The sequence below is a fragment of the Typopeltis vanoorti genome, chromosome 21, assembly GCF_054136105.1.
Source record: "Typopeltis vanoorti isolate ZY-2024b chromosome 21, IOZ_Tvanoo_1.0, whole genome shotgun sequence".
Classification (NCBI taxonomy): domain Eukaryota; kingdom Metazoa; phylum Arthropoda; class Arachnida; order Uropygi; family Thelyphonidae; genus Typopeltis; species Typopeltis vanoorti.
The window spans coordinates 18,349,462-18,376,283 of NC_143569.1; the positions used below are offsets into that span (position 1 = coordinate 18,349,462).

Consider the following 26,822-nt stretch of genomic DNA (forward strand, 5'->3'; position numbering starts at 1 on the left):
ATGTGGAAAGGCAGCAGGAGTAGATGATATTCGACCAGAAATGCTGAAGGTATGGTGGTATAAAAGTCATACAGTGGCTGCACCGCATAGTTCAAAAGGCCTGGACAGAGGGACGAATTCCCGATGATTGGAGTAGAGTTCTCATAGTACCCATATATAAAAAAGGGAAATAAGGCTGAATGTGAGAATTACAGAGATATTTCTCTACTGAGTGTCGCTAGGAAGATTTATGCAAGTATACTTGAGAAATGGTTGAAAAGAATTGTGAAAGAAAAGCTTGGTGAAGAACAAGCTGGATTCATGTGGCCAAATAGAGGCTGTCAGGATAAGAACTTCTCTTTACGACAAATAGTTGAGAAAGCATGGGAATATAACAAAGATCTCTATTTAAGTTTTGTCGATCTTGAAAAGGCATAACACAAGGTGCCAAGAGAGAAGATATTCAATACGCTACAGTTATATGGTGTCAATGGGCCATTATATCAAGCAATACGTAGTCTTTATTTGAGTTGTAAGTCAGCAGTTAGAACTGAAGGAAGTTCAGGAAGATGGTTTAATGTTAAATCTGGTGTGAGACAAGGATGTACATTATCCCCTCTGTTATTCATTATCAATATGGATCACATTATGAAGGAAAGTGGTATTAAAAATGATATCAGAATTGGAGATGTTAATGTCAGCTCTTTGCTTTATGCAGACGATGTTATACTTCTAAATAAATCCGCTACAAGCTTGCAAGATTCCCTGACTAAATTGAGTACCATAATAGATATGGTATGAAGGTCAGCAATAAAAAGACAAAGACACTGAAAATAGGTAGAATCGTTGAAAATATGAACTGCGTTGTGAACGGAGAACTTGTGGAACAAGTAAAACATTTCAGCTACTTAGGCACAATTTTTAGTGAAGATGGTAAATTAAATATCGAAATAGACAACAGAATCAACAAAGCTGGTATGGTAGGAAGTCATTTGAATAAATTCATATGGAATAAGAGAGAAATTAGTCGGAACACTAAATTAGCTGTATACAAGACAGTGTTCAAACCAGTTTTAATTTATGGATCTGAGAGCTGGGTCAGAAGTAAAACACTTGACCAAAGACTAGAGACCACAGATATGAGAGTCCTGAGAAAGATTAGAGGCATGAATAGATGGCATCAATGGCAATATCATATTAAAAACGAGGATATTAGGAAAGAACTTGACATTGTCAGCATCCAGGAATGGGTTAGCAGAGCTAATCTCAGGTGGTATGGTTACTTAAATAGAATGGGCGAGGAAAGATTAGCAAAACAAGTGTTCTCTGCCAGGTTGGCAGGTAAACGACCCAGAGGAAGACCAAGATATAGGTGGGTTGATACGGTACAAAGTGCCCTAGACGATAGAAATATAAGATCTGATAATGTTGCAGTCTTGACAAGTAACAGACTGATTTGGAGGAAAATTGTAGATAGAAAGTTAGTAATGATGTAAATTTTTCATGTTTTACTGTCATATCCTGTATATCCCTTGAGGGTACATGTCAGGAATTTGATGATGATGAAAGTTGTTCCTTTCCTGCTTTTAAGAATTCTGCATGTATTCGATCAATGCCTGGTGCTTTCCTAGTTTTGAGTTTTTCTATGTTGTGTGCTATTATTTCTTTGGTAAAGATATTTGTTTCCTCTTCCATTTCAGTGGCTGGAATCGTAATATCCTGGGAGCTGTTTTTATTATATAAATCTTTTAAGTATCCTTCCCATCTGGCTATTCTTTTTGTTTTACTTTCATTTAGTTGTCCCTCTTTGTTTTTGATCATAATTTTTGTTTTCAGTGTCTTACTAATTTGGTCTATTTGTTTATATAATCCATGAAGGTTATTTTCTTTTGATAGCTTTTCTGCTATTTTGCATTTTTCTTCTAACGAGTTATTCTTGTTTCTTTTAACTAGTTTTGTAATTTTTCTGGTTAATCTATTATATTCATTTCTGTTATAGTTCTGTTTTAGTTTCATGCTTTTCCTTTGATTGCTTAACCTTTTTACTTCATTCGAGATCCAATCCTTTTTACTTTCTCTTTCTGTGTAACCTATTGTTTTTTCTGCCAAATTTAATATTATTTCCTTTAATTTGCACCAATGTTCTTCGATCTTTATATTCTGTTTTGGTAGTTCCTTCAGGTTTTTATCTAGTTCTAGTTGATATTTTCTTAGAATATTGTTGTCTTGTAGTTTTTTTACATTCAGTCTCCTTTTGACTCAACAGCAGTATCATATTAAAAATTAGGATATTAGGAAAGAATTTGACATTGTTAGCATTCAGGAATGTGTCAGCAGAATTAATCAGATGTGGTATGGTCACTTAAATATGTTCTTTGCAGGATAGCAGAAAAAAGATCCAGAGGAAGAACAAGATCTAGGTGGGTTGATACAAAAAAAAAGTATCTTAAAAGAGAGAAATATAATATCTGATAATATTGAAGTCTTGACAAATAACAGATTAATTTGGAAAAAAATTGTCAATGGGAAGTTAGTACTGATGTAACTTTTTCATATAGTACTATTATGATATCCTGTACACCCCTGAAGGTAAATGCCAGGAATTTGATGACAACAGATTTCAGAATAACTATTTTTGTTATTAAAAATGACCAACTGATAATGATTGTTCTTCTTTGATTTGACTAAATGCAATTTCATGAAACCTAGTGTTTACAATCTCTATTTCCATCTGACTATTTACATGACAAAAGGCAAAACAAAACTGCACTTACAGTACAACTGTTGTGATAATGACTTATCACTATACACAAATATTGTTATGAAATACATTATTTCCTTACTACACTTTGATCCATGTTGTGTAACAAATGAAAAACAACAAACATGTACAGTTGAATGAAACTCTAATAAATATGAGTAAATAAGCATTCATAATTAATGGTATATATATATATATATATATATAATGCAATTACAACTGCAATTTTAACACATTCAGTTATTTTGTGTGATTTTTTATCTTTCAAGCAAGATTTTGAAATTTAAATATTTTGAAGAAATACTGCTTGGCAAACTGCTTATTCTGAGTACTTTTATGAGTACTGAAATATAGTTCATTTCTCTTGAATATTAACTAGCACACACCACTCAAAGTCAATTAATGCATTGCTGTCATTATGTTTAAAGTTAGCAATAGGTTTCTGTCAAGTTTGTGACCAGCCAGTCCAAGAAAGAAGTGTATAGATTGAATTTGAAAGAATCCATGCTATTTGTTCGGAGGTTCCTTTAAAGTAGAATATTCAAATTCTTTTCACATCAGATTGTAGTCTGGTATTACCACCTTGGAAATTGTCTTCCTTCTTACCAAAGGATGCATTACCTCTCTTTCCTTACCCAGTGTCTATCAGGTACCCTGCTCCTATCATCTTTGCTAATTATTTTGGACAGACTAGCCATTTTGTCTTGATTAGAATCGATGAACATCAAGACTATATTACACATCTGGAATCTGACAGGTCTAGCTTTGCTTCTCACAATACAGGCACAGAGTTGTTTGGAACCAGACAAAACTCCTTCATTTAACAAAGTTTAAATTTGATCATCTTTTCCTTGAAATGTGAAATGGTATGAAATCAACTTACCTTCGACCACTTAGACTGCATCTCTAAGTTTTGGGAAATGGTCACTATCAATTGTTCATATATATAATTTTTTTTTAAAATCAATAATTATTGAAAATTTATTTTTATCTACAAACTTTTACAATTGTTCCTTTGAACTCTAATACTGTAATTATATACTTCAACTGTGACCAAGATATGAACTAGTATATGTATGCTTTATGACTCATTATTGTGATTCATATTTTGAATGTAGTTAACCATCTGTCTCCCTGATGATGTCCACATAACATCGGATGAATTATATTGGAGTTATTTAATAAAATTCTATATATTTTTTGTTACATGAGTAAGCCATAAAGCTTTTAAAAATGTTGTGTACAAAAAGCAAATTTTAAAAAAATAACCTAAGCAAAGCAATATCTACATATAAATAGAATTTATAATCAGATATGTTTGTATATTAACTCTTTGTAAAAAGTTAAAACTTCATGCAATTGTCCAAGTCTGATAAGATTTTCCCAAGTGTATAAGGCTCAGCCAAATGAGCAAAAATTTCACTTCCTTCTTGAGTGAAGCATCAGCACTCCACCAGAACACACAACAAATGGCAAGATGTGTGTTACATTATTCACACATAGGTAATTCATCAGTTCTTAATAGAAAAGAATGAGTAACATAAAATCACTGTGAATCATGCAGAGCCCAGTAAGGACACTCCTCTTTCCTGTCTCCATGCTGACCAGACTGCTAATGCCCAATTTCAGGTGCAATCTCATGCAAACCCCAGTCTGTGCATAATGACTGCCACTGGCCAATTAGCTCTAAAACTATAAACTGTCTGCAGTATGTAGTGAGACTAACAAACAGTGAGTGGAAAAAGTATGAGCTGATCCAGCAGTTCCATCGTTTTTTTATGACAAGCTAACACATCTGGAAGACAACTGGTTGCTTTAACTTGTTATAAAAAAAATGGATTCCTCATATTGTAAAATATACAAAACTGCATGTTTAAATGTGGACTGGATTCCTGAAATAAAGGAACAGACAGCAGCCTTGGAAATAAGTGAAGAGTGTGTGAACCATTAGGATTCATCCCCTTACACCCAAACATCTTAATGAATTTTCAAGACTGTTTTGTCTCAAACTTGAATAATAAACTAACAGTTCTTTTTTTCTACTCAAGTTGGTCAGTAACCACTTAAGCATCATTTACCTAAATTCTGACTACAAAATTAAACTGTCTTCATAAATTGGGTACATCAGGAACATGAACTTTACTGTTTTGAGACCAAAATAAACAGCAAAACATGAAATGAAAATTATTTTAACATTCAATTAATATACAGGCTATTGTAAAATCTCTCATGACAAGTAATATCTTAACTTATCATGTTTGGTTTTACATGGTTGTACAAAAAAGGTTGTCAAATAATTGTTGAAATAATGATTTTTTGTAAGTTATTGTATTCAACCCTTTGTTACAATAATGTGGCATATGAGTCAGCAAGTCTAATGCTAAGATTAGCAGAGTTAAGAGGATTACCATAAGCGACAGTTACAGAGACTTGTGAAGAATGATGTCATCACATCCAAAGGTCAACAAGTGCCAAGGATTAGGAATAAAGAAAAATCACATGAAGATGGTGCAAACATGCCTGAGGGTAAGCACATGACTAGTTTTGAGAAACACAGAATGTGAAATCTAGGCCTATATAAGGCATCTCGTCAGTATGGAATTTTATCTTCAGGATTCTCAAGGCATTCTCTTGCCTGAGATCACTGGCATTCGTCGTCAGGAAGAATAAGAGAAGCTTCATTGGTTCATCTCCAGAGTTCTCAAGGCATTCTCTTACTGGAGATTGTCAACATTTGTTGTTGGAGACTGCAAGAGAAGCTCTGTTCATTGATCTTCAGGGTTCTTAAGGTATTCTCTCTCTGGAGATCACCGATTCTTCATCAGGGAGTGAAAGAGAAGCTTTGTTCATCGTTTACTTGGATCGCCACTATGAATGAAACATTGTTTTGATTTGTCAGGAAGAAAAGGAGCTGCATATCACTACTGTAGTAAGGATCTAATAAAGAAGGGGCAGTCGACTCCGTGAGTGAGGAAAGAAATTATTGCAAGGAAAAGGAGCAACGGCATAAGTGAAGAGATAGATAAGAAGATTCTCATGGAACATTAGATTAATGTGAAGGACTGTCTGCTAAAAGGAATTTGTAAATAATTATATTACTGAAAGCATGTAAAGTGAATGTATGTGAAGATTGTATTTAAATGGTTTGTGAGACATTGTATAAGTAATGGTAATTTGGCTTAACCAGCATGTGTCTCATAATTGTGAAATGTAATGTCTAGATATTAAGCCAGCTCAAAACTAAAGTCGAGCAGTAAGGAAGTTGTAACTATTTTGCGTGCATACTGTAAATACTCTTTAGGCTTAAATAAATGGCTTGTAACAACATACTGATTGTAATTTGTCAATGCACTAGCCTTAAAAAGTTTGAACCTGCGTAAGGGAAGTGTATACAATTTTTATTTAATTTTGCCATGATTGATTTAAGGTACGTATAAGATTAAAGTGGGGAATAGACATAGGAATTCAAATACAATATCTGCATTGTTTTTGGGTTAACTTCTTATACTTTCATACTCAATACATAGTCTAGCTGGCTTAGTCGATAAACAAATAAATTTGCTAGACTATAGAGCGTGCTTAAGGGTCAAAGCTGTATAACTGAGAGGAGACCTCCACATAGCCTTTAAAGGAATGCGGAGAACCGACCAGGGCTTCTGACCTAATGTCCAATCCTCACCTTCTCGTGGTGCACCCTGTTGGGTATCTACTTTGATACTGAACGAACGAGGATGGGCTGGCAATTTGGGATTTAGCCGACCAAATTGTATTCTTATTGGTTAAACCAAAATAAAAAATGATGGTACAACATGACAAAATTTCATGCCGGCTGGGGCGTCGCCCGGTTAAACAAGGCCCCCGTTGTTTTCGCCAGGGAACCAGGGCGAACAGCGAAAAGTCAGCTACTGGAACAAATCTGAAAACAAACCCCAACTCAACATCACCAGAGTTAAAGATCGGTACTATCAACGTAAGAAGCCTGAATGGCAAAGAAATGGAGCTAGCTGAGGAATTAGATAAGTACCAGATCGACATAATAGGGGTGACTGAAACAAAAAAGACCAAAACTGGTGAGATCTTTCTGAGCAATAAATACAAAATGTTATATTCAGGCAATGACAATCAAGGAAAAGAAGGAGTAGCCATAGTATTCAACACAAAATACGAGGCTAATCTTCTTGAATGGCAGTCAGTCTCAAGTAGAGTAATGTGGGCAAATATGAGAATGGGGAACTGGACAATGAGACTTATTTGTGCCTATGGTCCCACAGAAGGTTCTACTAAGGTAGAAGTGGAGGAATTTTTTGAGGCTTTAGAAAAAGCAACTGACACAATGAAAAAGGAAAAGTTGGTCCTTGTTGGGGATCTAAATAGTAGAGTAGGAAATGATTGTGAGACATACAAAAATATTTTGGGAAAATTTGGAGAAAAGAGCAAAGCTAATAATAATGGCAAATATCTGTTGGATTTCTGCTCAGGACATGGACTGGTTATTACTAACACCATGTTCCAACATAAAAATGTGCACAAATTCACATGGAGAGAAGAGGCTAGGAATAAGAAAAGTCTCATTGACTATGTTATTGTTGATAGTGATGTTTTTTCCCTGGTGCAGGACACCAGAGTGTACAGAGGATTTGAAATTGGAAGTGATCACTATTTAGTCTTGAGCAGAATAAAATTGAATTTCATACTGAAAAGAATAACATGTAAGAAAGTTTTAAAGCGAATAAAAGTTGAGCAGCTCTCAGATGTGAACTGTAGACTAAAATACAGAAATATTATTGAAAAGAAAATGAAAGAGTTTGAGAACAGGAATCAAACCTTGGAGATTCAGTGGCAAACTCTGAAGGAAACATTGATTGATTCTGCCAGAGAGGCATGTGGTGAGGTTGTGTGCAAAGATAAAAAAATCAGAACTCCCTGGTGGACACAGGAAGTTAAAGAGGCAGTGAAGGAAAAGAAGAAAGCATATCAAAAGTTCCTGGCAAATAAGTCAGCTTTTACTCTTACAGAATACAGAGACAAATGTAAGAAAGCTAAACAGTGTGTAAAACTAGCTAAACAAAAGTCATGGGAGGACTTTGGCAAGAATATAGAAAATAAATATCAAGAAGGTGGCAAAATATTCTGGAGGTTGTTGAAGAAGCTTAGGAATGGAGGAAAGAGTGCTGTAAAAGGAATTAGAGATGATAAAGGTGAAATGAAAACAGGAGAAAAAGATATCCTTGAAGTATGGAGTAATTACTTTGAAAAACTGCTAAATGAAACAAGCAGTGATGACAGCACAGTGATAAAAAACACTGACCAGGCATGCAGTCAGGAATACATATCCATACTTGAAGTAGAAAAAGCCATCAAAGGCTTGAAATGTGGAAAGGCAGCAGGAGTAGATGATATTCGACCAGAAATGCTGAAGTATGGTGGTATAAGAGTCCTACAGTGGCTGCACTGCATAGTTCAGAAAGCCTGGACAGAGGGACGAATTCCCGATGATTGGAGTAGAGCTCTCATAGTACCCATATATAAAAAGGGAAATAAAACTGAATGTGAGAATTACAGAGGTATTTCCCTACTGAGTGTTCCTGGCAAGATCTATGCAAGTATACTTGAGAAACGGTTGAGAAGAATTGTGGAAGAAAAGCTTGGTGAAGAACAAGCTGGATTCAGGGCAAATAGAGGCTGTCAGGATCAGATCTTCACTTTACGACAAATAGTCGAGAAAGCATGGGAATATAACAAAGATCTGTATTTAAGTTTTGTCGATTTGGAAAAGGCATATGACAAGGTGCCAAGAGAGAAGCTATTCAATACGCTGCAGTTATATGGTGTCAATGGGGCATTATATCAAGCAATACTTAGTCTTTATTTGAGTTGTGAGTCAGCAGTTAGAATTGAAGGAAGTACAGGAAGATGGTTTAATGTTAAATCTGGTGTGAGACAAGGATGTACATTATCCCCTCTGTTATTCATTATCTATATGGATCACATTATGAAGGAATGTGGTATTAAACCTGATATCAAAATTGGAGATGTTAATGTCAGGTCTTTGCTTTATGCGGATGATGTTATACTTCTAAATAAATCCGCTACAAGTCTGCAAGATTCTCTGACTAAATTGAATAGCTGTTGTAATAGATATGGTATGAAGGTCAGCAATAAAAAGACAAAGACAATGAAAATAGGCAGAATCATTGAAAATGTCAACTGTGTTGTGAATGGAGAACCTGTGGAACAAGTAAAACATTTCAGCTACTTAGGCACAATTTTTACTGAAGATGGTAAACTAAATATAGAAATAGACAACAGAAGCAGCAAAGCTGGTATCGTGGGAAGTCAATTGAATAAATTCATATGGAATAAGAAAGAAATTAGTCGGAACACTAAATTAGCTGTATACAAGACTGTGTTCAAACCAATTTTAACTTATGGATCTGAGAGCTGGGTCAGAAGTAAAACACTTGACCAAAGACTAGAGACCGCAGATATGAGAGTCCTGAGAAAGATTAGAGGCGTGAACAGATGGCATCAATGGCAATATCATATTAAAAATGAGGATATTAGGAAAGAACTTGACATTGTCAGCATCCAGGAATGCGTTAGCAGAGCTAATCTCAGGTGGTATGGTCACTTGAATAGAATGGGAGAGGAAAGATTAGCAAAACAAGTGTTCTCTGCCAAGTTGGCAGGAAAACGATCCAGAGGAAGACCAAGATATAGGTGGATTGATACGGTACAAAGTGCCTTAGACAATAGAAATATAAGATCTGATAATGTTGAAGTCTTGACAAGTAACAGACTGATTTGGAGGAAAATTGTAGATAGGAAGTTAGTAATGATGTAATTTTTTTCATGTAGTACTGTCATATCCTGTACACCCCTTGAGGGTACACGGCAGGAATTTGATGATGATGATGATGATGATGATGACTATAGAGCGTGGGAGATAAGACATAGTCTAAACATATACATGGCAGCAGTCAGAACTTAAGATGGCCGACCATATTAAAGGTATAAAGAAAACCAAAAGCAAGGCAGAGTAGTGAGCATACATTAAAAATAAATTTAACAAATGGCAACAGTGAATAAACAACAACAAGTAGTACAATTTCACACTATTATGTCAGTTGTATCAGTTACTTCATGTGTATGCTATGAAGCTTTTAAAAAATGACATAGCATTTAGCAATACTAAATGCTATGTCATGAAACCAAAATACTTTGTCATGACAGACTATGCAGATGTGAAGCAAGCTGACACAGGCCAATGAACTTATCATGTTAAACGGGAAGGCAAAGAAATCAACTTTTTTTTTAAGTATATCTAAAATGTAACGCATCTTGCAAAAAAATAAAACTGATCATGCTTAATGTTGAGAGAATGAATCAAAAATTACAGTCTTCCATTTGTATCTTCCATTATAAGAGACAGCTGTTCGTGATTAGAACTACTACATGAAATATAATTTAACATGCATATTTCCAAAATGAAGAACTAAATTTATCAACTGGAAACTTACCCAAAGACCCAACATTGGGTTCCTACTCTGTGGCATCTTGTATCAGTTACATAAGTATAATACTGCCTAAAAAGAAGCAGGAAAAGCTTATCTTATGAAATTAGCAATACAAAATGCTTAAAAACATCGCATAATGTCAAGATAGCAAGCTAGTACAGGAAGCAACAGATGAAAAGTAACACAAATTTATATAGAATTCTCATAGAAAGGCTTAAACGTTGGTTGTACATGCTTATGAAATAACTTAAGGAAATTACAACGTACAATAGAATATATATTAAATTAAACTTTAATATATTTCCAATATTTCAGCAACGTCACATTGCCATCTTCAAAGGAACTTACAAAAAAGGCACGTGCACGCAGGCACTAAACACAGTAAATGAGAAACGAAGCGAGGAAGCTATGGTTTTCCTAAAATTCCTGATGGTCCCCCCCCCCCCCGCGGGCTATGTAGGTATTCTTGGCTGTTAGGCTGAAGGTCTCCTAATGTAAACTTCCCAAAATTTGGTGCAGTCTCATGCACCAAATTTGTTGAGGTTTGGCATGTTTCTTAGGGCTGAGGCTGATTCCATGAATAGTCTTTCAAATTTGAACTTGCTACGGTGTATTATTGTGGCTTTCTTCCACCGTATTCTGTGGCATGTATCCAGAGCATGGTCTGCAAGACCAGAGTGGCTGTACTGGTGAAACCAGTAAAGCCACTCTGCTTCGTTTCTCATTTACCGTGTTTAGTGCCTGTGTGCACGTGTCTTTATTGTAAGTTCCTTTGAAGATGGTAACGTGACGTTGCCGAAATATTGGAAGTATATTAAAATTTAATTTAATGTATATTCTATTGTACGTTGTAATTTCCTTAAGTTATTTAGTAAGCAAATTCATATAGAGTTGTGCACAATACATATGTAATGTGATTTTTACAGATTGTGATGCATGATTAACATGTTTCTGCACAAATAAACTCTTCTCAAACTCAGAATTTACAATGATTTCATACCATGAAGAGCATGAATCTAAAGTCTGACCAAACAGTGCTCCTTCACTTTATAAATCAAAAATTATTACTATTATGAATATTACCAGACACCTTGAGGGAGTCAGGGACTCATTAAGGGAGATCACATATAACCCACATTACCTGTCATGCCTTTTTTGGCATTCATTCACACTACATGCACTTGCAACTTTCAAACGCAATCCATCATGCAATGCTCTATGTGAGAAAAATTTAGTTTACATTCCTTTCTTGACAACATTCATTCTCAACTTTAATGGATGCCCTCGTCTTCTCCCCACTCTCTATAAAATGAAAAATTCCATCACTTATTACTATATGACTCATTCAAAACTTTGCAGGCCTCTATCGTATCATCTGTTAGTTAGTGTATGCAGTCCATAAATTCTCAATCTGTTCTCATAATCTAAATTTCACAGTCACAATATAATCTTTAACACTCTCTCCTTTGCATCACCTTGGAAACCAGTATGCATGTAATAGTCCAGATAAGGTTGTATCAAGGCTTTGTAAAGAGACCAAATGATTTCCTTATCCTTACCTGTTAATGTGTTTCAGCAGTGCATTATCCTCTTAGTTGTATTCACTTTATTTACTGCATGGCACCTGAACTTCAACTTCCTATCTAATAAAACTCCAAGATCCATAGCTCAATCAGATTCCACCAATACAATATGCTACTGCATATCTCTTCACACCAAAGTGCATAACTTTACATTTACTAACATTGAACTGACAGCAATTTTCACATGCACACAATTTAGCCTATTCAAGTCATTCTGCAAGTGCTGCATGTTAGCTCCATTTCAAATTACTCTGCCTATCTTTGCATCATCAGCAAACAGCTGTATGTCTCTTGTCCATTCCAATGTCATTAATGTCAACACTGAGTAACAGTCGACAGAGGACTGCTCCCTGGGGTACACACCATTAGTTATCTTAAATCTTGCTGGCTGATCTCCCCCGCACCAAATACACTACTTTTGGACATCTATCAGGCAGCTATCCTCTTATGCAAGCTAACAGTTACTAATTTAATCCCATGTCCAGTAACTTATATAATAGCTTCCATGCCACATCCTGTAAAAAGTCTTAGCAAAGTCCAGAAGTAATATAGTATATCCATTCCCTTTGTGTAATTTAACCATAAGATTATTATCAAATGTTAGCCAGCGAAGGTCGGTCGATTGGTAGAGCCTCTGCTACTAATGGCTCAGTTAAGTAAGTTTGAGCGCGGTTAGTAGTTAGAAGGGGACCAATCGTTCGATGCTGTTGGCACACTCTCCCTCGATGAGTCTTTGGACTCCCTGGAGGTGTATAATAATAATAATAATAATAATAAATATGAGCAAGTTACTCAAACACGACCTTCTTTTAGTAAACCAAAGTTATTCATTGTAAAGTACAGATTCTCTGTCAATTCATTTCTGTATGCAAGTTCTTATTGTTCACCCACCGATTAGAGATTCTTCGATACTTCTGCGCATGTCAGAAAAAGGAGAATCCATTCCGATAATAGGATAATCAGTCCGTATTGTGGGATGAGTTGTTTATTATTACAGGTCGGAAAATTAACTTCTCTTTTATGATTATTATAGTTAACTATGTTGCTTGCATAACAGTTGGAAAATTTTACCTATAAAGCACGTGATTTCGCGTGTTGGCAACCAATTCATGCATCCTTCATTTCTTTCTCCCCCCTCAGCATGAATCGACTATTCTTGGCAAGACGCCAAGCAGAGACTTACAAACAGTGGGCAAACTATACCAACTTTATCAAAATCCCCACTCCCCTTTCAGAGATATTGATAGATCAATAGTTAGATACATTAGTCTATGCACCAACCTTGTGCAATTACAAACGTTTTATTTTTTGTCAGTGTTAATTAACATACTTTTTATCTAAAATTTATCTAGTTCAGATGCTTCATATTATATGTGCATATATATAATAAATACATTCTTATCATTACTGATTAGCTAAAAAACAAACTTTACCTTATAGTTGGAGCAACAATGAGCCCAATTAAGCCCAAGCGGCCTACACTCAAAGAATGATCTGGAGGAATCTCAAAAATATGCTTCAAGAAAAAGGTGTTTAACTCTGTAATCTAATAAACAAAATTTAAATAAACCAAATAGCTGGTATGTGTTTTAAATACATATCAGTAGAAATAACCATAACAGAAAAACTCACTTTGTATATTTAATAACAAGGTAACATGGGGTGAAAATAATATGTAATTCACACTATAGCAGACTTGCAGGTTCCAGAGAAATAGTTTGCAATTTTGGAAGGTTTGTTATAATGAATTTCCTTTAGAATAGCATTAATGCTATCAGGGTCTTCACTAGAACTTTTCTGGTAGTTAATTATGGTTATACTGAGTCAATTCAGTATAATTGGATTAGCTCAAGTGAAAATAAATCATATTTAAAAGATGCCATTCAAAAATGTTATTTATATCAGACCGAGTCTACCTAATTAATTCTTGATTTTCATTTTTATAATTTGATACTCTTCTAGTTCTTTATCTCTCATTATTGTTAGCATTTGTACTTTTTCATCATGTTATTTTGTGTGCTTTATGTAATGGTTCTTGTAATTCCTATGTTTTGTTGTCCATTCATGATTTCCCCACCATTTCCTTTGTCCTGTTTCTGATTTATTGTGTTCTATTTCCCATGATTTCCTTCTTCAGTTTCCAGTGATTTCTTTTGTTCTTTCCTGCATTTTTTTACAGCAAACTACCATTTATTAAATCTTCCAAATCCTTTCATGTCATCAAACATGATTCCATGTAATTATACTTCAATTATCACAACAGCAAATTACCTAAAGTGGTCAGATAAATGATAAATTACTGTATTTCTTGTTGTGCTTTTTTCAGAAGAAAAATAGTAATCTGACAATTTCCTTTGTTCTGTTTCCCTGGATGTTTTTTTGTTAGACTTTTTTGCAATTTTTTAAGGTGATTTCCTATTTTTTTTATTTTTATTTTATTTATTTTTTCTCATGGTTTCCTATTCTGTTTCCCATGATTTATTTGATTTCTGGCGATTTCTTTTGTTTCACTGGCAGGGTTCATGTTTTTACCATAAATTCCCTACTGCAAACCTTGCTTATAATGAACTATGCCCCTGGTCTGTTGCAATTCATTAGTGATTGTATACTGTATATACAGTATTCTTTCAGGCCCACTTCAGGTGGAAATTTTAAAATAATAGTTTTTTTTTTTTTTTTTTTTAATTTGTGAATGTGGCATACAAGCAGAAAGGGGGAGGAGATCTGACACTGTGAGATAGAGGAGAAATGGGGAAAGGGGATATCCAAAGTCTAAAAAAAAGGGCATAATTTAATTGATACCTCCAGTAAATTTTAATACATTATGATCAGCAGTCAATGTAACTGAGGCATAACTGTGCAAGAAAAGATTGTAACAACATGCAGGAACAGGATACATATATTATATATTATTTTTACAAATACTGGTTTTAGAGATTCTTCTGTTGACTATTTAACTTTATGAGAATGGAGAGAAAAAAATAGGGGTAGGTATGCACAAACCTCATAGAAACATTGATATAATTCCAATTTGTTTAACTGAAAATTATTTTTGTTCCCTTGACCTTTGAATATCAAGTGCTTAGACTACTGCTGTTTAATTTGCACATAAATTATATACGAAATGATTTGAAGAGAAATACTGAGTTGTCTGCTAATGATGCAAAATTAGATACTGTTAATCAGGAGTATGCAGGATAGATATAATTAGGTTGAAAATATTGGCAAAAGATAATGGGTAACAGCTTAATGTGGAAAAATGCATTTTGGGAAGAAAAGATTACAAGCTTTGTACCACACTAATGAAACTGATGAAGCTAAGGATTTGGGAATGCTGGTGGATGGGGAACTGAAGTTCAGAGGATACTGAAAAGATAGCCAAAGCAGCTCATAGAATTACATGGCTATTCAAGAACACTCGGAAAAGCAGAGAGATGAGGAAGTTCATTATTCTTTATAAGGCTTTGATACAACCACATCTGGATTACTGTGCCCACAGGTCTGGATTACTGTCACCCGAGTTTTTTTTAGGGATGAGGAAGTGATGGAGAGGATCTAGAAAAAAGTAACAAAGATGGTGAGTGATCTGAGAAATGCCTGAGTTATGATGACAGATGGAGAGCTTGTGGTTGCAGAAGTTGGCTAATAGTTAGAAAAGGCACATCTTTTTCCCCTATCAACTAACTTCAGCAGATGAATAATAAATAATCAGGTTTTAACTTGTATACTTTTTTTTTATTTATACTAGATGTTTTTCTTTGCTATGTTTCACTGTCTATATGGCTAATAACAGCTTCAGGAGGTTGCATAACACAAGTAAAAATCCCCCCCCCAAAAGCATTTTTGAACAGCAGCTAATATATAAATTGAAAAGATTGGAATGATAGTTTAATCACAACTATCATTAGGAATGTTATGTGCAGTCTCTACACATAAAACTCTGTGTAGACTCTGTATATAATTTCTGGCATAGGAAAGGCTTAAATTTTACATGTTAATGATTTCAAGATATCATGAAGGATCATTCCTTGATTTCTATTTAGTGTGCCTTTTGAGTGAATGACCTCAGAAGACTCCTTGAAAACCTGTCAAAGTAATTCTCTTCTAAGTGGGGATTAGAGGATGCTTGCCAATTTACCATGTGATGCTCTTTGAGAATGTGCACTGTGAATCTGCTTTTTTTCTTCCTTTCTGTTTTCAACATTGCCTATATGTTCTTTGTTGCAAATTTTGAAACTTCTCTCAATATAACCTATGTATATCTTTCCATAAGAACGCGAAATTTTGTATATACCCGGATGCTTATAAAATGGAACTTTGACTTTAAGGGGGGGGGTGTAGAAAGCTTCTTAAGATATTGACTGGCTTGATGGCTGTTCTGATGTTGACTGCCTTTAATATTCAGGCTATTTTTCTTGATGCACTACCAACATATGGTATGGATACTGTGCCTTTGTAATTAATAATTTCTGGATTATCATGGGATGGTTCATCAGAAAATAAAAAAAAGAAATAAAAGAAAAGTGCAAAGCTCTATTTTTTCAAGGGTCTGATTATACATAATTTTATTATTCAAGCAAATCTATTCATAGTGAATCGCATGCAAATTTAGCAGAGGAAATTTTTCATCACCTAGTTTCAGTGGACAGAACAAGTGATCTTCTCTGGAAATTGAGTACAAGCAGTTAGCAAAGTTGTAAGGACTATATATATACAGTCATACCCCGACTTACGTGAATCTGGAGTTATGTGGTTTCTTATATGTATGTATTCCCGTCTCGCTTCACGCCTCACCACTAGTCGTATCTTTCAGGTGCCGTACGCATTCGTCAGTGTCGCACATGCTGTGAACAAGCACTGACGTGTTTCATGCGGTCTCCATTCATACGATTTTTAGTCTACAAACCTTACGATTGTTTAATGTTATGCTGTTGATAAAAATTTTATCACATAAAAAATAATAATGTCATCCAAAAGAAGCAAGTCCAATTCTTCTACAGCTAGCAAGAAAAGAAAAACATTGACTTTGGAAACAAAACTCAACATTATTAAGGATTTTGAAGGCGGAATGAAAATTTGTGAGGTAGCAAAGAAGTTCGAGCTACAGGAATCCACAGTAAGAACAATCATAAAAGAAAGGTTTACAGATTTTGGAGAACATAGATTCTAATGAGGAACAAATTGTAGCCGCAAGGCAAGGAATAAAAAAATCATTAGCTTGCTATGAAGAAATTTTGCATGACAAGAAAAAGACATTATGTTGTCAGATGAATCTATTAGATTTTATGAAACTATCGACATCGAAATAACTTTCTTTTTTTTTATGTACAAAAAACTATAATTATATTTCTTAAAAAATATAGGTGTTTATGTTAACCTTTGGTCCCAATTGTATGTTTGCATATATAAATTACATGCAAAATTATACCCCGAGTTACGCGAATTCGACTTATGCGCTTTTTGTTGGTCCCACCTACCGCGTAACTTCGGGGTTTTACTGTGTGTGTATGTATGTATGTATGTATGTATATATATATATATACAGGTAATAATAAAAAAGGTATAACGCAGTACTTATACAACGCGGTCTACAAATTGTAGTATCCCTTGTTCAACGTGTTCTACAATTTCTAGTAACCCTTTATTTATTTATTTTTTCATATTTTTCACCGCAGGACTTAAAAAAACGAAAAATTACAATTATGATTATATTTCTTAAAAAATATAGGTGTTAAGTAAACCTTTGGTCCCAATTGTATGTTTGTATATATAAATTACATGCAAAATTATACCCTGAGTTACACGAATTCGACTTGCGCGCTTTTTGTTGGTCCCGCCTACCGCGTAACTTTGGGGTTTTACTATATATATATATACAGGTAACCTTCATATAAGATCTACAAATTGAGTAACCCTTGTTCAACGCAGTCTACAATTTCTAGTAACCCTTTATTTATTTATTTTTTCATATTTTCCACTGCGGGATTTAAAAATCAAATTTTATCTTCATTAAATATGTGTCTGCCCGCATCGCACAAATAGTTATAAGTATTGAATTTAGTTTTATTGCATCACTGAACAAGGTACTATACAGAGGCTTTTGTAGTCTGTGTCATTCTAAACAAATAGTGCAATTAGAGACAGACGGAATAAAAACGGTGCTGAGTCATAAATCACATGACCCTTGTTCAACGCAGTCTACAATTTCTAGTAACCCTTTATTTATTTATTTTTTCATATTTTCCACTGCGGGATTTAAAAATCAAATTTTATCTTCATTAAATATGTGTCTGCCCGTATCGCACAAATAGTTATAAGTATCGAATTTAGTTTTATTGCATCACTGAACAAGGTACTATACAGAGGCTTTTGCAGTCTGTGTCATTCTAAACAAATAGTGCAATTAGAGACAGACGGAATAAAAACGGTGCTAAGTCATAAATCACATGACCCTTCTCACAGAAACTATGCTATATAGACTTAAGCAAAACCATATGTTGCACCGAAACACAGTATCTAACTAAAAACTATTGTTCAATTTTTCAATTATGAAATAAGTGTTTGTTTTATTGCATTTGAAATTCTCGATGTCATTATGACAGATCACAAAGGCTAACTTAAAATAAAAGACTACCAAGAATTGAAACATGCCATATAATGAATATGTGAGTTTGCCTGCCACCTCAAACACAAACAAGAAGCCATAAAATGAAACGTTTGTGTGAGTTGAGCCAGTCAGTAATGAGAAGTTCCATCGGAACATTAAATGACACCCTGTTGTGAATGTGTTAAAACTAATAGTGAATGTTGTATGACAGTTTCAGATGTTATGGAATTCGATTGAAGAGAATTAGCATTTCAACTCAACACTTGTCTGTGATGCTTTTGTCTTTGGGTCGTGCGATCTTTTGTTAATACTGCACCAATGATATATGTCTTTATAGCTGCTGTCTTGTGTAAAACAAAATTCACCTTGTACATATTGTAACAATTAAAAAAAAACTTGAATAATTTATAAGCGTATAAAAGGATATCACCTGTAAATCGTTGACATGCCAGCAAAATTCTCAGACATGCAACCCCTGGCACGAGTGCCATAATGTTCGCCATCTAGGGTTTACTGTATAAAGTGTTTATTGTTAAAAATTGTCTTCGTTTTCTGCCAGGAAAGTGCATTTAAAATCATAAGTGTGTTATTCTCAAGCTGAGCAGTTTATTTTCTGGTGAGTTACATACATATGAGAATATGAGAATTATACAAATGATATCCAAGAGATTTCAAGTGGTGACGACCTCCGGCCACTCAAAGAACATCTACAAAATATTATTTCTGAAGACAGTGATGACGATTAAAATATGCACTTTATTTTATTGTGTCTAAAACATTTATGCATTATGTGCAATGAAATTTATGTACAATTTGTAATTTTTATAATTTTATACTACGTATTTGTCTCATAGTTTATGTTTTCGTAACTTACATGAATTACCTGAATTAAATAAAAATATTGTTTTTTGTTGGATAAGTCATTGTTGTTTATATAATTAAAAAAAAAAAAAGATTTTGGAACCTAACCCTACTTTTTCTATGTGATCTAAGTCTTGTATAATGTGGCATTTCTATGGAACCTAACATCCGCGTTATACGAGGGTTACCTGTGTATATATATATATACAGGGTGTTCGGGATAAATTTGACATATTTATAATTAATTATATTTTTCCGTAAGTTACATGTATTAACACACACTTCTCTTCATTTAAAAGTTTGGACCCTTCTTCATTCATATACAAGATGTCAGAAAGGATGGATAGCTGGAACCCACCTGAATCATGGAAGAGAATAACTTGTATCATGATGATTCGTGCCCGCCATCAAAATAAGGATATTACGACTGCTGCCCAATGCTCCCTGAATACAGTAAAAACAATCAGGAATGAACTAGAGACTTGCAATGGTGACTACGAGGATGTAGCAAGAAGAAAGATCCCTAGCAGACGATCTGATTGCGTTTGTACAGCAGAATTCCTCGCAAATCTGCAGGAACAGGTGTTGAAGAACCCTGGCATTGGAATTCGGGCTTTGTTCGTGGAGCTGCTAACTGTAGTCAAGCCCTGGATAACAAGGGTAGCCAATGGTAGGCCGTATGTATGGCAGCAGGATTCGGCCCCTTGCCACACCTCTGGGAAAAGTCAAAAATGGTTGTCTGAAAATTTCTACGACTTCACCAGTCCAAATGTTTGGCCTCCAAACTCCCCAGACCTTAACCCCATGGATTATTTTGTATGGGGCGCAGTTGAAAAAGACACCAATCACACTTCCAGTAATACAAAAGCCCAGTTAATGGATAAAATTAAAACAGTTTTTGCGGCCCTTCCCAGGGAGACTGTAGCATCAGCTTGTTCGAGGTTCCGAAGCAGAAAATTGAAGCTGTGATCGATGCTAATGGTGGTTATTTTGAGTAAATCTTGTTGATAGTATTGTAATTAACTCTGCCTGTAATGTTTTTTTGTCAATTCATTAAATTTAATAGATACAAAGAAGATTTTCTTTTTCCTTACGAAACTGTCAAATTTATCCCGAACACCCTGTATATATATATATATATATATATATATGTATATTTTTTTTTTAATGAGTGATAAATGAATGGAATGGATTGCCAGAGTTTGTTTTGAGTGCTTTGTTCAAAGAGAGATATGAAAGATAGCGTGGATTGTGAGGGTCTCCTCTGAAGTCTATGGAATTATAAGGATAATACAGTAATTATGCAAAGAATAAAACAGGACATATGAAGCAGCATCAACACATGCCATGGTTTGCCAAATTTTATAAACATTTCATAAAAAAATTTTTTGTGCTAAGTGAAAATGCATAATTCTAAAGTGTCTTAAACAGATATATTCTATAATATTACCAACATATATTAAATTACCTGCCAGAAGATAACAATCTCTATAACTGCAAGAAACCTCATGTATGTGCAGTTGGGATCTAACCATCGCACATGTGTCCAGCTAAAGAGTAAGAAGAAAAAAAATTGGTATTTACCTAATTATCATTACCTTATATATGCCCTCAAAAGGGATACAGCATACTAAGAAGTACCATATAATTAAGTTTACATTATTAATTTCCTACCAATTTAATTTAAATGGTTATTTGTCAGGTTGCAATATTGCTAAAATTTACATTTGGTCTTTAAAGCACTAATATTTGCTGCAACCACCATCTCTCTCTCTCTGGGTGTACTTTTTGCTATTCTTTAGCTTTTCTGTTTTTGTTGACCATTCTTTTCCCATTCTGTTTAAGTGATTCCAGGTAACATTATTCCAATTTTAACAGAGGGTCTGGAATTTGGTTGAAAAGATCAACAGAAAATTTGGTGGAAGTCTTCATGGTCAAGAACTGATCTCTACTTGTTCCATACAGTGGAACTTAAGAACTGGATTATGATCTGACATGTTGATGTCAAGATGGTGTGGTTAGTGGAGACAGAGAGTTATAGAGTAGGTGCCTTCCCTTGATGAGTCTTTGGACTCCCTGGAGGTGTTACGTAATAATAATAATATCCTATTTACAAGGGAAGAAGAGATATAAATTCGATCAAAATGGGTACCAATACCTTGATTCATCTATGTGTAAGCCTGGAGATTAAGATTGTGAATCCTCCATATGTCTACTAGATGAGCATTGTCGAGATGCTCATCTAGTAAACATATGGCTCATGTTTTTAACTGTGCATATCCCACTTTTCCACTCCTCAGATGTCCTCCTATTTTGTCTAATGTTGGGTTTTCAATACAATTCCAGTCTCCAGCTGCTATGATGTAGTGAGCACCATATGCCGGCCTGGTGGTTGGCATATCTGCTTTCCAGCCAAAAGGCTGTGGGTTTGAATTCCGCAGGCTTGTGAATTTGAATTTTCACAGACAACCACAAACACATGGATGTTTGTGGTGGTCTGTGAAAATACTAGTGGTGGTAGATAGAATTGATGTGGATGATGAAGGTAGTTGTGTTTGGTGGAGACAGAGATTTGTAGAGTAGGTGCCTTCCCTTGATGAGACTTTGGACTCCCTGGAGGTGATATGAAAATTCTTCCAATTCCTGGAAGAATTTTCATCTAACTGTTCCTTGGATGGAGCATAAACATTTATAAACCTCATTACATATCCACAGTATTTCCAGTCTACTGTCAAGATTCTCCCTTCTGCATCCCTTTGGAATAAGAACTCCTACTCCAGCCCAGTTAAATCTTCCAAAGTTCCAATACGAAAGTGGATATCTATCTGTTAAAATTTTTATATCTTTATATCTGTAGAAGTATGTTTCTTGGAGAAACAAACAGCAGCATAAGTTTCCATATAGTTTCTTGTTTAATTTGCCTGTGGAATCCATGTAATTTAATAAGGCAATGCAGAAAGGAGATGCTATGATTAGTGAAGTGTCACTGGTAAGTCTTTAACTTCTAGATTTTGGATGAACCTGATAAGGTCTTCAATCTGTGAAAGAGCAATTGTAGCCTGCTTCTTGTAAACTATTTTCCAATTTTTTACAATTGCTTTCCATTATTTCGATTTCATGTCTATCATTCTTGATTTGGATGCTAGTTATTTTCTTTTCATGTAGATGATAATCATACTGAGAAACCTTTGGATCAGTAAAATTTATTATTTTTTAATTATATCTCTTGCTTTTCCTTTATTAGCATCAGATGGTTCTTCATAGTCCATAAACTCTTCTGGGCCCAAAGAGTTTTCATTTGATGATCCGCAACCTACTACATCTTTTAATTTTTTTTTATTTATCCTCAATTTCTTTTTTATTAATTCATCTTTCCTTTTTGATGATCATGTCTGCATATTAAGTTCTTTCAGTTGTCTTATTTGCTTTTCTGTTTCTTCTCCAGTTTCTGCTTGTAAAACTGTTTCGTGTTTTTGCATTTCGCCTTGTATCTGTTCAGTTATTATACTAAGTTCATTATTGGAAATTTCAACTGATGTTGTTCCAACCATATTTGACTGGGCAAGTGGCACCTGCAGTTCTGGAATTTTGAGGCTAATTTCTAGTTGATTAGGTTGCACACCTTTTGTGATTTTAGCAAGGGTAGTTTGTTTAACCCTCTGAATGCATGAATTTTTATATTCATTTATAAAAAATTATAATGATGATAAAGTACCATTTAATCTTATAGTATTACCACGAATTCATTAATTTTGCTAAATTTGTACCCTGTATATGTTAAAAATGATGTCCTCATCTGAGAACATCATTTTGTTGTGTCCTCATATGAGGCCCTTATGCAAGAGAGGGTTAAAAGTGCTGTCTTTACTAGACTGAATTGGAAGATCCAGGAACTCTTCTTTATGCCTCTCTGATATATACGGTGTTCTAATTGGTTCTGGTACTGCTATTCTTTCAGCAAAAGTTCTAAAAGGACAGGTGTTTATGCAGTGGTCAGAACTTTTACATTTGTGACAGGGTTTGAGACTGATTAGCAATATGTCTGATCTCCATGCAGTTTAAACATTTGACCACCCAAGTGTTCATATGAACTACAATGTAGGCACTACCTTTGTACTTTGGAATACTTTACCATAACTTGGGTTGTACCGATGTTGACAAAATTTGGTACAGGCATCTTCATAACCATTGTGAAGGTGACATCACCAGAAAACCAGTTTGGATCCTCAACTGATAAACCCTTTCATATGTTATGAATTTTACCCCATTTCGAGAATATCTGTATAAGAATTTCATTACTGTTCTCTATATATTTCAGCAGAAATCTCTCAGATTTTCCTGTTTTAACCTGGCTCTCTACCATTACCGGAAAAACTGTGCTGCACTGAAAGTAAAACTCTGCAATAGTTTGTCCCGCGTTTCCATATCTTTAACTACAATTAAATATTTCACTCCACTGTATGGGGTGAAAGAATAAATCTTACTAGCAACAACTATCTCTTTTAAAACCTTAGTTTGTCTCACTTCTTTTCATCCTGCAATTTCAATTTCTAAAGTTCGCACCCTTGGGGGAATTAGTACCATTATCTCAGGTGGGGAAAAAGGCTAAAACTCTGCATTTGATAGTAACAGAAAAAAAAAAACTTTCAGTCATGAGATTGAGAATTAAATAATCCTGTGATATAGAAATAATTCTACAACACCAGTAAATGCTCTATTTGAGATACTATAAAATGGCAGCCATGATACTGCCAAAATTAATCTAGAATGTAGATATTAACTGCACAACCACAAATCTTAATATTTACTTTAAAAAAAAAACCAGTGCTAGTGGGGCCAAAACCACCACTAGCACCAGTAAAATAAAATCAAAGTGAAAAACAAATGAAAGAAAATCAAAGTATTTATCTTGCCAAAATCCAAAATATTATCAGTGGGAGTCAGACCCAGAAGTATTTAAGTTGTTGCTAGTAAGAGATCTGGGGTTGATGATTGATAGAAACCTGAAGTTTAGGGGACATATTGCAAAGGTGGTGAAGGTAACACAGAGGATTGCTGCTATTATGAGAAGGACACTGACCTGCAGAGATAAGAGGGTTATCATTCCGTTGTTATAAGTCTCTGATCAGACCACACTTGGACTATTGTTCTCAGATTTGGTCCCCAGGATTTGAAGGGGATAAATTAACTGTGGAAAGGATACAAAGACGGATGACAAAGATAGTTTCAGGACTGTACAAGGATAGTTATGAGGATCGGCTGAGAGAATGTGGACTGCAGAGTTTGGTGGATAGAAGAAGGAGAGGTGATATGATTGAGACTTTTAAACTGTTGAGAGGTGGTTACAGGGTTGACACTGGGGAGTTCTTTCGCTTGGTTGATCAGCGGGAAGGAGCGATGACAAGAGGCCATCCCTGGAAGTTACGAAAGGAAACTGTGAGCAAGAGGGTAAGGAGTGGTTTCTTTGTGTGGAGGGTGGTTGAGCCGTGGAATGCATTGCCTGATGGAGTGGTGGGAGCGAGAACGGTCAGTGAGTTTAAAGAGTGGTATGATAAACTTTGTGTTTCTCAGGGGGGGACCTCCCCTCGATGAGTCTTGACAGACTTTATGTCTTAGGAAGGACCTCCCTCGATGAGTCTTTTGACTCCTTGGAGGCCTGAATAATAATAATAATAATAATAATAATAATAATATACAAGTAATCAAAAGGTGTCACATTTTATTACTAAAATACTCTGGATTAGAGATAGATGTTGAACGTTTTTCATTTGGTTATACTATAAATTAAAGATACCAAGAAATTATATTCTTGGTTTAATCCTTTATCCAAGTGTGAGCCAACAAAGTTTGCACATGAAGTCACTTAATAACTGGGCCACTTGTATATAGAGGCTAATGAGTTCATATCAACTACCTCAGTATTCCATAATGCAATGCACATATCCTTACGGATATGTATAATGCTTCACACAATGCAAACTTTGTTTGCTTACACTTAGATAAAGGATTAAACAAAGAATATAATTTCTTGTCATCTTTAATTTATAGTATAACCAAGTGAAATAACTTTTAACATCAAATCTCTAATCCAGAGATTTTAGTAATAAGGTGTGACACCTTTTGACTTGTATATGAAAACATGACTTCTGCATTACTTCAACCTTGGTATCACTTCTAGTTCTGCACCCACTGATGAGACCTTAATAAAGGTCTCATCAGTGGGTCTGAGCATTGCATTATGGGATACTAAGGCAACTGATGTAAAAAATGATTAAAGGATTAAACCAAGAATATATTTTCTTGGCATCTTTAATTTATAGTATAACCAAGTGAAAAAACTTTCAACAGATAAGATAAGATGTTATTTATTTAATTGTGTTTGTAGATCTTAAGGATGAGTTTCTGTTGTTGTTGTTGTTAAAGTTTATTTCAGAATGCTGTATATTTCCTTTTATTCAATGTATCTTAGTATTATTAAACTGTTTCATTTTCTGTATATGGAAGTGTTAAGACTTAATTTGTTTAATTATTGTGTAAGCTAGCATTGATTTTTAAGAATAGGAAAGAATTATCATAGCAAAATACATATATCCAGGATCAAATTTGTGTTCCTAGATTTCAGTATAGAAACCAACACCACTTGCAGTCGATAAAACAACTATTGTAGCCATGAGACAAATATATATGTATGTATAAAACTTACAATAGTGCATGTGTGCACACATATGCACTATTGTAATAAATTATAATATTGTAATAAAAAAAAGGGATCTGTGCACACACACACAGATCCTTTTTCCAATCATCAGGATTTAACTAGCTTTTGACATCATAACAGTAAAAAAACAGTGCCATATCTTCAGAATGGATGAAAATTAGGAATAAGAAAAGGACATCTATAAAAAGGCTTGAGATAAGCTATACCTCAGAGTTATGAGGGTGGTCTGAAAAGTTCTCAGCCTCGACCATGGATGGCAACACTATCAGCAAGATTTTTTTTTTCTAAGTTGGTACATCTGTCGTAAGCATCCATGTGAAATTGCAAGTCATTCTATCAAGTAGATTGTTTTATACAACTGTCTGAAGCAAAAGTGTTGTCTGTATCCCTTGCAATGGATAAAATTGAGTATCATGCAGTTATAAAATTCTTTGTAAAAGAAGGCTTAACAGCAAAAGAAATTCATTTGTAGTTCATAAAAGTTTATGGACACTTTTCTCCTTAATTTTCGACAATTAGGAAATGGGCTGCCAAGTTTAAATGTGGCCATACCAGACCCTTGAAGATGATCCATGTGAAGGACGTCCGAAAAGTGTAAAAACACCAGAAATCACTGATCAAGTGCATGATATGGTATTGGATGACCAGCGAGTCAAAGTGCGTGAAATTGCTGAGACTATAGGCATTTCAAAAGAATGTGTAGGATATATTTTGCGTGAAGAATTGAATATGAAAAAGCTTTGCACAAGATGGGTGTCACGCTTGCTCACAGCAGATCAAAAATATACTTGCATGA

The 26,822-nt window shown here is 34.7% G+C and overlaps 1 protein-coding gene across 2 annotated transcripts in view; it reads right to left on the reverse strand.

Moving 5' to 3' along the window:
• The window catches only part of LOC150094657 (phosphatidylserine synthase-like), a 204,537-nt gene that overhangs the window by 55,956 nt on the left and 121,759 nt on the right, over positions 1-26,822 (reverse strand). Inside the window, exons 8-10 of one of the 2 annotated variants that reach the window (XM_090411079.1) lie at positions 20,777-20,858; positions 13,274-13,386; positions 10,261-10,326 (exon numbers count right to left, since the gene is read on the reverse strand). In XM_090411079.1, the coding sequence (XP_090267205.1) occupies positions 10,261-10,326; positions 13,274-13,386; positions 20,777-20,858 (261 nt within the window). The remainder of the gene's footprint in view (positions 1-10,260; positions 10,327-13,273; positions 13,387-20,776; positions 20,859-26,822) is intronic. The other variant, XM_090411080.1, reaches the window with a different exon arrangement.